This window comes from Rhamphochromis sp. 'chilingali', assembly GCF_963969265.1.
Source record: "Rhamphochromis sp. 'chilingali' genome assembly, chromosome: 4".
In the NCBI taxonomy this organism is placed as follows: domain Eukaryota; kingdom Metazoa; phylum Chordata; class Actinopteri; order Cichliformes; family Cichlidae; genus Rhamphochromis; species Rhamphochromis sp. 'chilingali'.
In genome coordinates this window covers 6,048,155-6,064,382 of record NC_137948.1, presented here as the reverse complement: position 1 = coordinate 6,064,382, position 16,228 = coordinate 6,048,155, and the positions used below count along the sequence as shown (strand labels likewise).

Sequence of the window (16,228 nt, the reverse complement as noted above, 5' to 3'; positions counted from 1 at the left end):
TAACGAAGAGCTGGAAGACCAATTAACACGAATTAGGTTAATTGGCAACATGATTGGGTATAAAAAGAGCTTCTCAGAGTGGCAGTGTCTCTCAGAAGCCAAGATGGGTAGAGGATCACCAATTCCCACAATGTTGCCCAGAAAGATAGTGGAGCAATATCAGAAAGGTGTTACCCAGCGAAAAATTGCAAAGACTTTGCAGTTATCATCATCAACTGTGCATAACATCATCCGAAGATTCAGAGAATCTGGAACAATCTCTGTGCGTAAGGGTCAAGGGCGTAAACCCATACTGGATGCCCGTGATCTCCGGGGCCTTAAACGACACTGCACCACAAACAGGAATGCTACTGTAAAGGAAATCACAGAATGGGCTCAGGAATACTTCCAGAAACCATTGTCAGTGAACACAATCCACCGTGCCATCCGCCGTTGCCAGCTGAAACTCTACAGTGCAAAGAAGAAGCCATTTCTAAGCAAAATCCACAAGCTCAGGCGTTTTCACTGGGCCAGGGATCATTTAAAATGGAGTGTGGCAAAATGGAAGACTGTTCTGTGGTCAGACGAGTCACGATTTGAAGTTCTTTTTGGAAATGTGGGACACCACGTCATCCGGACCAAAGAGGACAAGGACAACCCAAGTTGTTATCAATGCTCAGTTCAGAAGCCTGCATCTCTGATGGTATGAGGTTGCTTGCATGTCTGGAAAGGCACCATCAATACAGAAAAATACATTCAGGTTCTAGAACAACATATGCTCCCATCCAGACGTCATCTCTTCCAGGGAAGACCCTGCATTTTTCAACAAGATAATGCCAGACCACATTCTGCAGCAATCACAACATCATGGCTGCGTAGGAGAAGGATCTGGGTACTGAAATGGCCAGTCTGCAGTCCAGATCTTTCACCTATAGAGAACATTTGGCGCATCATAAAGAGGAAGGTGCGATAAAGAAGGCCCAAGACGATTGAACAGTTAGAGGCCTGTATTAGACAAGAATGGGAGAGCATTCCTATTTCTAAACTTGAGAAACTGGTCTCCTCGGTCCCCAGACATCTGTTGAGTATTGTAAGAAGAAGGGGAGATGCCACACAGTGGTGAAAATGGCTTTGTCCCAACTTTTTTGGGATTTGTTGACACCATGACATTTTGAATCACCATATTTTTCCCGTAAAATGATAACTTTTCTCAGTTTACACTTTTGTTCCGTGATTTATGTTCTATTCTGAATAAAATATTGACATTTGCCATCTCCACATCATTGCATTAAGTTTTTATTCACAATATGTTTAATGTCCTTTTTTAGAATCCGGTTTGTATGACATAATATCATTATTGTTTGTACAACCATATCAGAAAATACATGGGTTAAATGGTTTAGTAAAAACAAGTGCTTCCTCAATGAAAATATGTTTTCAGTTTATTTCAGCTTTTGATTTGCGAAATGCATATTTCTGCAGAGAAAAATCAGAACTGAAATAAATAAATGGTGTAATTATACATACATATATATACATATATATACATATACATATATATATATATATATATATATATATATATATATATATATATATATATACATATACATATACACATACATATATATATACACATACACATATATATACACATACACATACATATATATATAGATATATATATATATCTATATATATATATATATAGATATATATATATATATATATATATATATATATATATATATATATATATATATATATATATATATATGTATATATATGTATGTATAATTACACCATTTATTTATTTCAGTTCTGATTTTTCTCTGCAGAAATATGCATTTCGCAAATCAAAAGCTGAAATAAACTGAAAACATATTTTCATTGAGGAAGCACTTGTTTTTACTAAACCATTTAACCCATGTATTTTCTGATATGGTTGTACAAACAATAATGATATTATATATAAAACCCAGCACGCCCCTGCGGGCGGTTTATCCTTCAAGCTCGGGTCCTCTACCAGAGGCCGTGTTACTTACCGTAACACGGCGGAATGACTCTGGCAACAGTGACACCAGTATATTACTGCAAAGTGGAGACAAAAAATCTAACAGTGTGTTACACCCACTGTGTCATTAGACATTTTTTCAGTGTATGGGGTGGAGCAAAGGGAGGTATGTCAGCATTCATCTCTGTGTGTCTGGGATTCAGTAGGTGTCTCTAGGACTGGAAAGTACTATAAACTGAGAGAACTGAAGTGCTGAGTAAGAAAAGTAGGCTCACAAGAAGTGCACAACAGAAATTTTTGAAAAGTTTCAACTTTCTATTTCTTCTGTGAATCTGACCGACTATACAGGTGAGTGTTTTCTACAATACTAAAGTTTAGTTATGAGTACAAGCTATGTATGCAGTCATCATGGTTTTGCTCTACTTCTTGCTGTTGTTGAGCAATAGTTATGTTTGGTTTTGAGCTTGTCACCTGTCCCTTTATACATTTAATTTTAGCAATGGACAGTAAATCTGATATATTGATTATTGCACATTTAGTTAGCAGGTTTTTGGGGGGTTTTGTTTGTTTGTTTGTTTGTTTTTTAAAAGGCTACACTTCAATGTAATTTAATTCACTGAGACAAAGGTGTAACTCGGTTTTATGGCCAATGTAGAGGCTGTATATTATGTTGCTGTTGAATTGAATTGCTGTTACTTAATAAAATATGACCTGACTATATAGAGCACACATAAAGCATAAGAATCAATAGAATTCACATAAAAGTGTAATGTGTAGCAGCTGTCAAGTAGTAAAAATAGAAATAATTTCACACTGATAATATGCTTTGACATAATAGACTCAATGTTCATAAAAGCACAAATCTCTATTTTCATAATCACTACAGCTGGTGCGAAAGCAGGCAGAGTTGCCTGGTGAAATTGTTCTGTCTTGTATTAGATGGGCCTCTCATAATGTAGGTATTCAAAGACTGAGTTCACCCAAGTTCTCCAGAAAGATAAAAAAAAGAAAATTAGTAGTCCAAGAAAGAAACATGCATTCACGTCAGCATTGTGTCTCGTTTTTATCAACTCATCCGTCTGTATTCATGTGCAGACTTGGTGTTGTGTTTACCTCATCTACATCATGAGTGCAGGGATGTGACTAAGAATGTAACCATAGCTAAGGGAGAACAATGTTGCTTTGAATTTTATACGTGAATAGTCAAATGTTTTTATTATAAAAATCTCAACCCATAATTCAGTGCCTGTAAAATGTCTGGAATCTTTTAGAAAATAAGGGAGAAATAGCAACAGTAGAGAACAATTAGAACAGGCAGAAACTTAAAGTTCATATTAATAGTGTATTTCTTTATTTTACCTCCCTTAATGTTCAATACTAGAACTACTAAGAAGCTACTGTAGTAATCAGATAATTTTTTATTAGCTACACTGTCTCTGTTGTAAGGGTGTCACTGCTTTGTGTTACTCCCCTTAATCTAATCTAACAATAAATACTTGTGTTAAAGCTGAGCCACAAATTATTCAAATGTATCGGCCCTAGGATTTTTTTTTCCTTTGAAGCCAGGTGTATTGGAATTGGAAATCCATAGTTCTTGAAACAATGTGGCATGTGGTAATCAGGGGGGAAAATGACTCTTCGTTTAAGACGCAGTTATCTTGATTCCATTTACTACTTCATCTACTTCCTACTTGCGTAAGTACAGTGATCCTGGTGTTAACGTGCCAGGTAACTGTCAGTGGGTTTTGTGCCTGAGGTGCAGATCATGTCTTCAGTTATGACTTTAAATAGTTCCTAACCGTTCACACTTACAGGAGAGGCTTACAACCTTAAAGTCAAATCTCTGATGAGACAAGCATATAAGCCACAACCAATCTTTGTGAGGAGTGAAGTGATAACGAGTGTCTATTTCTCTAATTTGAACATCATATCTCATTCACGCACTGTGAATTATGCAGTCATGATCTAGCAACTTCATAATCATGTCCATTTTAAGAAATGACCCTTAAGTATGTTGATAGTAGTAATATCAGGAAAAAAGAAAAAGTGATTATTTGATGTCTTCCCTTGTCTTTTACAATTTTAAAATGACTTTTATAATGATTTATCATAACATTAACAACAATCACTTGAAACCTTAAAAATAGGTGTTTTGAATTGTGTACACAGTATGGTAATGTTTTAAAACTGAAAAGTGCCCGTACATTTAAGTTTTGGCTACCCTTATGTCTTTAGAGTGTATATTTCACTGGAGATATTATGGGCTGATAACGACAGGCATCCTCACAGATTGTTGGTATCTCTGTTGTCTCCTATGGATTGTCTTTAACTAAGCATGTGTAGTTGCCCAATAGATGGTATGTGGCTAGTCCACAAAAACAAGCTTTGACATGTTTCAAAGAGACTGTGTCGCTGTTTTTCTTATTTTTTTCTCACAGTGAACTTCCATGACAGTTATGGTGAAAGGTAACTCTAGTCAGAAAACGATGCTTTAATTTGCAAAAATATTACTACCCAGTGATTTACTATTCATCAATAATCATATTAGTCATAATGCTGAAAGCAAAGTATGTAATTGCTCAATAAAAACAAAAAGACAAATAGGCAAGAAAAGTTGAATCAATGCACCTTAGGGTGTGGAAGGAGTGTCCGTGGTAACCACAATCACATAAAAGTTTCATAACATTATGTCAAGAGGATGCACCTCCCCAGCACATTTATCTGTTGTGCCAAATCAAAATCATGAGTATCAAAAGGGGAAAAGGAATCACTAATGCCAAACCACAGGGACAGTTGACAAATCTCAGCTTATTTTTTGCCTTTCCAGCAAATATGCTAATTTTTTTGCCTTCAACAGAGCTTGTATATATATATATTTATTCAAGCTCTTGTGAATATATGTTGTTTTTAATTTACCTCAACTCGTTCAAAACAAACATTTAAAAGTGAAACCACAATTCAGTCCAGCAGGTGTCACTATAGCAAGTGCTGAGATCCAATACTTCTCTCTCAGAGACAGCAACTTGGATAGATACTCCATGTATGTCTGGCTATAACATACGTGGAGTATGCGGCAGCCGGGTGTTTAGCTATGAAAAACTCCATGTTCCCAGTGCAAATTGCTGTTTTGTGCTTTGAAATGTGTTGTTAGAGTATCTCTTTGCTTGTTCAGCGTAAGCTTGCTCACAGGGGCATTTAAACACATAGATTACTTATTACATTCTCACAAAGATGGATATGAGATCAGGAAAGTAAAATACCTCCTGACCTTTTGTAAAACAAATGGAACCTGCGTTAAATCTGACTTTAACTGGTTATTCATAAGCTTCGTGTCTGTGTCTTGTTTCACTTTTCAGAAAAAGTAATCTCAAACATGTCCAACAAGACAAATGTCTCAGAGGACCAGGTTTTCTGTCCCCAGCTTGAGATGATGAGGAGGCATGAACTTAATAACAACACACAGGTCAATCTGACTGTGGTTTGCATCCATGGACTGGTCTCTGGCCTGGGGATTTTGGAGAATGCCTTGATCATCTGGGTGGTGGGCTTCCGCCTAAGACAACGCACCGTGGCCTCCATCTGGGTGCTCAACCTGGCCCTGTCTGACTTCCTGGCTACCCTGACGCTTCCCCTGTTCACTTTATACCTAAACTCTGGTCACAGCTGGGAGCTCGGCAACTCACTCTGCAAAGTGCAGACATTCATCTTTTTCTTCAACATGTTCGTATCAGCCTTCCTTTTGGCAGCCATTTCGCTGGACCGCTTACTTCTGGTCACCAAGCCAGTGTGGAGCCAAAATCATCGATCAGTAGCAGGCGCGTGGAAAGTGTGCATATTGGGTTGGCTATGGGCAGCAGCTAATGCATTGCCATATTATGTTTTCCGCTCAGTAACTGAAACGAAGCATAAAAGAAAGTTGTGCTATCACAATTTTGCCATGTATTCCTCATATGCCACACCTGAGAGAGACTGTAACATGAGGCAGTGGACCACAGCTATCTCCAAGCTGCTGCTGGCATTCATATTGCCACTGGCAGTGATTGCAGGAAGCTACATCAAAATTGGTCTCAGTCTGAGGAGCAGGAACAGGAGGAGGAAGCAGAGTGCCACTAGACTAACTGATGATCTGATTACGTTAAACAGAAATCAACAATCAAGAACTACACATGGAAGAACTGCAGCCACAAATAAATTATCTCTCAAATTTCTAATCCCTGGTCCATCATTAACCACTAAAGAAGGCCCCTTGACTCCTACCACCCCTAATCTGACGAGTCAGAGCCAGCTATCCCAGAGTTTCACTAAAATGGTGACATCTGTGATTACAGCGTTTGCACTGTGCTGGGCTCCTTATCACATCTTCTGTATGATTGAAGTGGCAGCCCAATATAATATGGAATATCTCAAACTAGTGGAAGTAGGTCTACCTCTAGCTACAACACTGGCATTCTTAAATCCACTACTGAATCCTATTCTCTATGTCTTCAGTTGCCCACGTTTCTGTGTAAGAATACGGCAGAGTCTGGGAGCAGTGTTTGACGGACTGGTAGAAGAAAGAGGGGTGTTACTGATGACCCCAGGAAAGAGTTTAATAAGTCACATTAGGAGGAGGAGCAGTCGAGATGTTGGCCTAGGAATCCCAGCATCACCCTGTCAGTCATACAGTAGCCAGCCCATCGTCTCACCAGCTTTGCAGGACAATATAGTGGAGCATAGCTGAGACATCAATTGATTTTTGGCTTTGTGCCTCGGGAAGTGCATGAATTACATTTAATCAAGCACACGTGCCCTACAGGTACTGTAAGACATACACTATATTACCAAAATTCTACTATCCAAATTATTGACACACTCCTAAAATATGTGGAAGAGTTGAAGCTGTTATAGTTGCAAAGGGTGGTCCAACATCATCAACTTAAGTTTATGTGTTTGTGAAGGCAGACAATCAATACTTTTGGCCATATAGTTCAATTCAATTTAATCTATATAGCACCAAATCCCAATAACAGTTGTGTCAAGGCCCTCCCCATAATACAAAGCCCAACAATCATATGACCCCCATGAGTAAGTGCTTTGGCGACTGTGAGAAGGAAAAACGTCCTTTTCATACAATTAAATAACAATGTGTAAATGTATGGTTTGTGTTGTGTTTGTGCAGCAAACTATAGTTATCCATATGGTACGGTGCTTTGTTCCTGACTGAAATCACTGCTCACACTGTTGCTGAAGTTTCAACACCTGAAACTAAACATTTCCATGTTAACATCATTGATTGTCCCACCAATCAGTGTTTTGATTTAGGGCTTTAAGAAGAGTAGTTCAAATGTGGGAAATGATACATCATCAACAACTATATAGTTTTGTTAGTAATCAGTGAAGTTACATTTCAAATGTTTTTATATGGCCTTTTAAAATTGTACTACATTGTCACTACTACCCCTGAATGGCGACCCTATAAAGATCAATACATCAGCTTGTGCATGTGACTGAAAACTGGAAAATGTATATCCTTCTGATTTAGTGCAAGACCATGGCGATTTGTAGTTAGCTTTCCCGAGCTCTATCATGAGGTCGAAATTCAGTTTGTACCGTACAAAATATATTGTTCCATATCCTGTCTCATGTAAAAGTTACAAAATCTTAGCATTTATGCACAGCGTTTAACATTGTAAATGTGTAAGTGTTCGAATTTCAAGTATTTTTATACTTATCTTTTTATAGTGATGTATAGCTGTTTTAAATGTTTTAAATAAAAAGCTGTAATTGTTTGTATCACTTTGGTGGAACTTTGGTATTAAACTCATAAACATTTTTAAATGACTGGATGAATTTAGAGTGGAATTTAGCTTGTTTGTCTTTTCAGTCACTTTATTAACCTTTTTGTAAGAAGAAAAGATGCCATAGATAGATGGCCCCGTACTGCCAATTCATACTGTACAGCAGCAGTCCCCAACCTTTTTTGCGCCACGGACCGGTTTATGCCCGACAATATTTTCATGAACCGGCCTTTAAGGTGTCGCGGATAAATACAACAAAATAAAACTAGTACCGGTACCGAAAAAAAGAAAATTTATTCATAACACACATGAAAAGACCAAGGAAAACCGAGTAAACGATAAAAACAATAACAAAATAACGCTGAAAACCGATAAAAACCCTGAAAACTATTGTACTAATTTCACACCTGAGCCTCAACTCTCGCGGCCCGGTACCAAACGACTCACGGACCGGTACCGGTCCGAGGCCCGGGGGTTGGGGACCGCTGCTGTACAGTTTTTAGACACCAGAGGGTAGGGTAGCACTGATTTTGAACAGGAGCCATGAAACCACAATGCAGGATTATGCTTTTCAGGTCCTGTCCTCCAGTAACACTTTAAATCTAAACTGCTGATTGCCCAACCACCTATCTGAGTGATTGGATTTGATCATATCTGATATCCATTTTGATTGACTATCTCATCACTGCAATAGCAATTGTTTGCTTTCATCACACTGAGCAGAACACAGACTAACGTATAATGTAGGCCACAGAAGGGTGGGATTACCATAGAGGTAGTTGTAATTTGAAAAGAATATTAGACAGTGGAGAGCCAGAATATAAAGACAGAGCAGGATTAAACAGGTCAGGCAAGCATAAAAAAATCCTCTTTCCCCTCAGATTTTCACTTTGAACAGATTATCATTCTTTCTCCACCTCTGCTTATGACTCACTTCTTTTTTCCCCTTCAGTAATCATCTGTTTCTGACTGCATGTTTGCGTTGATTTCCAGCAATGATTTATTTTGCTTTGTAAACGATAGAGTAAAAGAAAAAGATCACAGTAAATCAAAGACACAGAAAAAAGAAAAGAAATGCAAAAAAAGGAAGACTCAGACAGGGATGGAAAGTGTTGCCTAAGCCTGGCATTTCGTTTATTAGTTTTACAATACACAGGGTTGCAGAACAGTCAAAGTAATTACTAGCATGAGGGGAAGTAGAGTTTCTTCTGTATTCTGTCTATTAAGTAATTTTTTATTATCATTTTTTTGTTGCCCAATATTTACATTCTGCTTATTTGATAATACTTTGTATATTTGATTACTTTACATATTTTTTATTGTTAGCCAAATAGTGTGTTTTGGGTTTGTTTGGGGTTTTTTTCTTGGTAATTGTAAAAATCTGAGGAAAGCATGAATAACCCTGAGTTATTGATATTTTACAAAAACTGTATATCCTAGTATTTAATCCACTACTGTGCTAACAAATTAAATTTCATATTCTATCTAAGTGATCGAGTGTTGAGTGGAGAGAGGGGCTAATCTTTATAGTCTGAATATCTCTTTAAATTCTCAATAATTCTCAGTAATTGTCAAAACCGAGAGATGTGAATCTAAAGATGAAAGATATAGAAGTAATAAAGATTAAAGGGTACTGACAGTCAACAAGAGACAATGAAACAGCAGGCCAACAGTGAGAACACTCGCAGCATAATATGCAGCAAATGATATCATCGGAGAGATTATATAAAATCTAAAAAAAGAGAAAAGGATGAAAAAGAGTATGGTGAGGTTAAGTATTGCTTTAAAGTATGTAATGCACTGCTAGAGCTGACAGATGCTGCCTAGAGAATTAAGCAAAGCTGAGGTTTATCACAGTGAATTTCCCATGACCATCATGTACTTAAGTGTATGCCTATGTGCACATTGGGTGATAAAGGTACAAACTGTCATATTCATATGTCTATACTACAGTGCCTCAGCCTTGGGGATAAGGGGAAGAGCTCAGAGTGGAGCTAGTGGTCCTCTGCAGCCCAGACAGATTGGTGAGATAAAGCATTGCCCCTCAATAATTCAAAACAGATGATTGGATGTATAACAAAGTGTTCTTCAAAGTATTTCTAAGCATTAGTGTAGAAATTTCCAATTTATATGGCTTTTTTGGTTGTTACAATGTGAGGAGTGTCTAGCTGCTACCAAAAACCTCAAATCAAACTGTTAAGAGCATTTTTCCTTTAAATGTTACACAGTTGTTGACAGAAAAAGTGTAAATTTGGTATAAGATACAAACCAACTAAATACTCTCAAATCCCAAGAACATTAATATTTACAAACAAGATAACACAATACAAAAGAACAGGTGACATTATGATTTATACATGCTTACTGACAGTGGCGGTCCTAGCCTGTTTCGCGCCCCGGGCGAACACTCCCTCTGGAGTGTTCACACAAACACACACATATGAAGAGAGAGAGAGAGTATGTATGCAAACGACTACCAAACAGCCATCATAATTCCTCATACAATGAGAACAGGACAAATCAACAATTGACAATGACTAAATATTAAAATCTGTAACATAATGTATTGTTTGGAGTTTAGTCTGTCACTGTTACTATTTTTACCATTTCTTCTTGGACCAACCCACATAACCCACATAATTTCCTTAGGGATTAATAAAGTATTCTGATTCTGATTGTTTCAGGATGACCTGCCATTATCCAATGACACATCTACTTACCTGTATCTTTTGCTCGTTTCTCCTCCTCTTCTTTTCTCTTTTTTCTAAACTGAGGACCTGATGGCTCTGAACTTTTCTTGTCCATCTTCCATTGGATTTAATTTTGCACTCCAGTATGAACACCCATCCCTCAACCCCAGGATCACCACAACATAACCTAATAGACCTACACCTTAGTTCACAGATTCACTTTGTCTAGGGTGCATTTCTGAGATTTCACACAACCCAGGATTTAAATCATGAATACATATTGGGCTTGGATTTACAACATTATGAATGTTGTGTGTGAGCCTTTAAATCATCAAACTGTAAATTTTAAATTTCAAATTGTTATTGATCCCTTTACCCCGAGTCCTAAAGTGTATATTTATTTTCTTACTCTTCTTATATTTATTGTTTGTTTACTTGCACTGCTGTAACTGGAGCCTTGTCGTCTCTTCTCTCTATATACTGGACTGTATGTAGCGGAGATGACAATAACGTTTACTTTGACTTCAGCAGCGAGCAGGCGCACGGAGGGCTCTTCCGCTCACTTTTCGAGTATAGAATTTCGAAAAAACATCAGTGCAAATTATAAGTCTGTATCATAATGTCCGCTGTTTTCGTGTTTGTTGGTTTGTTTGTTTTTTTGTTTTATTTTGCGAGTTGGTTATTAGATGCTGCTCAAGCCGGTCAGAGAATTCCCCACCTCCGCCCCCCTCCCCCCCTCCTCCCTGCGCCGCCAGCAGCAGGCTCACCTCGCAAACGAAGGGCGCCCTTACCCCCAGCAAATGGGCGATAGAAAACCGATCGGTGCATATGTCATTCCCAGTATGCGCTGACTGACGCCGATGCCCGTGATGTCGCCCCCCACCACGATGCCGCCCCGGGCAACCGCCCGTGTCGCCCGTATCTAAAACCGCTACTGCTTACACATTCCAAAAATACTCTTAAGTTATTTTATTAGGTATGTTGTATTCTTGTACAGCACTTTGGTCAACGCTCCTGTTGTAATTAAATGTGCTATATAAATAAATAAACTATAAACTAAAACTATAATAAAAGATCACATAAACTGGAGAAGTGGAAGTATTTTACTTACCCCTGCATAGAAGAATGAGTCATCTAGGGTTTTTGTATGGTTACGAAGAAACTCCTGACACAAAGGCTGTTTGTTTGTGTCAGACTTCGACTGTGGTCGAGGACACTTCTAAAAGTTTGCACTCCTCCTCTTTTTTACTTGCCACTGCACAATATGTCTCAGTGCAAGATCAGGCGTGTGTGTGTTTGTCAATGCTTGAAAGACAAAATTTCCTGTATTACATTAGCCTACATATAGTTGTAACTGAATTTCATTTACTTCTTTGAATTTTATTTTAAAGGAAGTACATTTTGTAATCTTCTTTCTTCATTTCTTCTTTGTCTTTAGGCAGAATTAAGGTCAAACATAGGTGAAAGTGTTAAAAGTTGATAACTGGTTCATTACTGCTGAACTGATCGATTCTGGCTCCATTCTGTTTTTTCTTGTATTCTGCTGGAATCAATGTGCATGATTCACAGTTTATACAGCTTCTCGATTCATTCTTTCTCTTAATCGAGCTGTTTTAGCAGCACCCCCTTTAAGCCTCTGTAACGCGTGGTTGAGCAGTGAAGGCAGAAATGAAGGACCTTTAAAAGAGTTCAGCAGTTCAAGCGTCTTTTTAACTGTCCCTTTCCCATTACAACAGTGGATTAGTGCAGCAGATTAACAGTGCAGGTCAATTTGGCCAAAACTAAGAAAATGACTTAAAGTAGATTGGAAAAAAAATGTAATTGGGAATCTCTAGCAATGAAGATGAAAGTCTCACAAATATATTAACTAAGAAAACAGATTTGTATCATGCATCAATTCAGTTGTGCCTTTGGCAGTACAGTCGCTGTGGCTTGCTTAAAACAGTTTCCTGAAATAAATGGATTCTTAAGAAAAGATGTCGATAGGAAGGAGATCCTCCCATAGGAAGAAATAACATTTTTTTCCACTATCCCAAGTGAATTATGTAACTAATCGAAAACCTGATTTCAAATATTTTGAAAACTCCCCGTCCTTCATGTCAATTTTGGCTGATTACACAGGAATCCATGGGTGACCAGAAAAGGAATTCAAAATGTTGCACAATGGTTTAGTTGTTCATGAGTCAAACCAAAGGAAGTCAGCAAAAGTAGTTATTTAGAGTGGCGTGGAGCCTGAGCTTATGGCTTACAGGGATAATACATATTTATGACAACTTCATTATTGCAAACTCTCATGTTTAGCATGAGAATTCAGCAGTGAAACAGTAAATGCCACTAAACAAAAACACAAGGAAGGAATTACATGAAGACATAATTTGCGGTGCATTCAGAAATATACTCTGTTGTGGCTTCTGCTATCTTTTATCTTTTATGGTGTGGTCTGCTGGGGCGGCAGCATCTCTGCTGGGGACAGGAAGAGACTGAACAGGGTGATCCGAAGGGCCAGCTCTGTTCTAGGATGCCCTCTGGACCCAGTGGAGGTGGTGAGTGACAGGAGAACGGCGGCTAAGCTGTCATCCCTGTTGGACAACATCTCCCACCCCATGCAGCAGACTGTGACAGCACTGAGCAGCTCCTTCAGTGGGAGACTGCGGCACCCACGGTGTGGGACGGAGAGATTTCTCAGGTCTTTCCTCCCCACTGCTGTCAGACTCCATAATAAAGACTTTAACTGATCAAGCACACACATCCATACATATGCAATAATACTAAGTGCAATAATACTTTCTGTCATCGTTGTATTTTTACTCAGTTGTATATAGTATTTGTATTTGTATTCTATTTTTATCTTATTGTATATTTATTTTATTTTATTCTACTGTATATAGTATTTTATTCTATTCTGTACAGTTGTGTACTGTATTTATTCTTATTGTATTCTAATTTTTGCCTCATAACTTTTGCACTGTCCACTTCCTGCTGTGACAAAACAAATTTCCCACGTGTGGGACTAATAAAGGTTATCTTATCTTATCTTATCTTATCTTATTCAGAAAGCACACATCAAAGTCACAAATATCTTATTTCTTTGTTCCCCAGTGCTCAGGACTTTCTATTTTATAGATATTTTAACAATACCACTGCTTAAAATTTAAAAGACCCAGGTACATCAAAGTGCTTCACAGATGAGCTACATTTGCAGGGTTACAATAATAAAGGAGCAAAGAAAATACAGTTATCATTACAGATGGTGGCGTGGCACAAGCGCAAACCGGGGAAAAGTTAAAATCTAATTTGTTTAGAAGGCTGGAAATGGATTCTGGGATATTGCATTTCATCATTTCGAGCTGATTGAAGACCAAAACAGCCAATCAGATTTTTTTGCATCCAAGTCTGGGATTGGTTGGTTTTGTTTCACAATTATAACGGTGTACAGAAAGAGTTGAATGCGCACGGGCAGAAATGTTGAGAGCGCAAGCAACACGTTGCAAGCAAGCGCAAATGTAAAAACTGAGCGAGAGGGGCTGCTATTGTGTGTGTGTATGGATAATAGCAAACACTGAAATACATCTTTTGCACGCAGCAATGAATTTTGTTCACTCAAATTTAGCTTTTCTTCGCTCAAAATAAATTTCTCCTCAAAATACAACACTTGCACCTGCAGATTTTTTTTTACGTGCACTCAGAATAGTGGCACAAAAATAACGCCATAGAATTTAAGCGTGCACATGACTCATAATAATAATAATGGGTTGCATTTATATAGTGCGTTTTTGGGACTGCTTTACAATACCACTATTCATTCACTCTCACATTCATACACTGGTGAAGGCAAGCTACAGTTGTAGCCACAGCTGCCCTGGGGCAGACTGACTCAACAGTTAAGTTATCAGTTTGCAATTCTCCCAGGCACAGAGACAAGAGGAGTTAGGCTACACGGTAAATCACAAACTTAACTAAAAATGCCCCACAAGTAGCAACATGAAACTAATTTTTGTTTCACTTTTTCTACATATGTGAAGCCCAATTCCAATTTGATTAATGTGAGCAAAAGGGCCACATGCTTTGGTATATGTCTAACAGCATTATGGTCACAGATATTTTTATAAAATATTACATTTAGTCTGTTTAATCCATGTGCAGTTATTTTGATAGTACCAAAAACGTTCAGCCAAATGGAGCATATGCCACACAACTAACATAACTTTATTTTACCAATTTCAGTGTAAGTTCTCTCCCATTGTGTCCATCATTGTTAATATGTGTTTTGCAAATGTTTCGTCCTTGCTCCATTTCAAAAACAACACCAAATATTGAAACAGATGAATGGAATTCAGCCTCAATGAACATTTTCCAACTGTTTCTAAAAATGTCTTCTGTGAAAACAACTTTATATTTTAAACCACATAATGGTTTAAATGATAAATTACTGTAATTATGCAGAATGAAACATGTTGATAGTAGTTTGGCTTGGACGGAGACGGAAGTAGAGTGTTCTTCATAGATCCTTACAGTAACTGTGCTTCATCTTAATTTCTTCTAACCGCACCAGTTGGATTTTTCTCCTTTCCCACCCCGCTTTGTCATCTTTTTGGCTTCTCTTATGGGAAAACTGTAATTGCAGTTTCTAAATCATTTACTATTACCATTCCTGCCCCAACAAAGCTAGTAATTTGCTTTTTTATACACCCAGTAAGTGAAACATGGAAACATTATTTACAGAGATGTATTGCAGCATTAATCTGATAAACGTCTTAACCTTTTTAAAATAAGACAGACAGACAGACAGACAGACAGACAGATAGATAGATAGATCCCCCTACTGTAAATCTATACTGTACAGAGATATAGATGGGTTGCAGGATATGAAAGAAAACAACCTTCTTCTTCTTTTTTAATCAGCATTTTTCGTGTCTACATGTTGGGTCTTTTTCTGTTGATCCCTCCTCTGTTTTTCTTTGAAATCCTTTTGGATTCTCTTGTGGAATCATGTCGTTTTCTTTCCCTGAAACTATTCCTGCCCCACCTATTTTAGGAATGGTTCAGTTCTAAGGGAGTCCTTCCCTCTAGATCTATGTCTGCATCTTCACATTTTGGTCTCAGAGCCAAAATTTTAAGAGACTTCTTACTATCATTCTGTACACTGTTTTGCGAGATACATTTCTATATTGGGAATATAGTAAACAATGGGAAGCAGTATTAGGTCCAGAGGATTGAGGACAAGCCTACATCAACATCGGAAGAGACGAGATCAGAGTGAGAGTGAGCAAATAAATACGGGATTACTGGAGATGTCACAAACACAGACAGGAAATGGTGTCAGGCTCAAAAAAGATCTATGTTAACCACTGTCATTGACACACTTATAAACATCTCAATATTTTGATACCTGCTTGTTAATTGGTCAGTTTCTACATAAACTGGAAAGAGACATTTAAAAATATATTTATTTACATTTTGGGAAGACTTCTGCTTATAATAATCTGTGCCTTGATGGGCTTTTCTGGAGAATTTAGCACATGTGTGACACAGAAGTATTTACAGGGGAACAACTACGAGCAAAGGATAGTAGAAACACACCGATTGAAAAGTGAGTGAGGGATGTAGATACTGTACAGGAGGAGTGAAAGATAGAGAGAGTAAAACTGAGGGATGAGAGAAGGAGGAGCGATAGCAGCAGGAGATATGCCTCAGATTATCAACCGGTGTCAGATGCTCTGGGGACAGATAAAGAGGAGGAGCGTGACACAGAGAGAAAGAGGACGTCT

At 37.9% G+C, this 16,228-nt stretch overlaps 2 protein-coding genes across 2 annotated transcripts in view; one reads left to right on the top strand and one right to left on the bottom strand.

Moving 5' to 3' along the window:
- The window catches only part of vwa11 (von Willebrand factor A domain containing 11), a 32,487-nt gene extending 20,781 nt beyond the window's left edge, over positions 1-11,706 (bottom strand). The window contains exon 1 of the mRNA XM_080880753.1: positions 11,572-11,706. Within this exon, the coding sequence (XP_080736879.1) occupies positions 11,572-11,594 (23 nt within the window). The 5' untranslated portion in view covers positions 11,595-11,706. The remainder of the gene's footprint in view (positions 1-11,571) is intronic.
- Positions 2,188-8,166, top strand: LOC308395767 (prostaglandin D2 receptor 2-like). Its single transcript, XM_080880757.1, has 2 exons — positions 2,188-2,341; positions 5,350-8,166. Exon 2 carries the CDS (start codon positions 5,367-5,369, stop codon positions 6,711-6,713), a length of 1,347 nt encoding a protein of 448 aa, XP_080736883.1. The 5' UTR covers positions 2,188-2,341; positions 5,350-5,366; the 3' UTR covers positions 6,714-8,166.
- Positions 11,707-16,228: the final 4,522 nt, after the last annotated feature.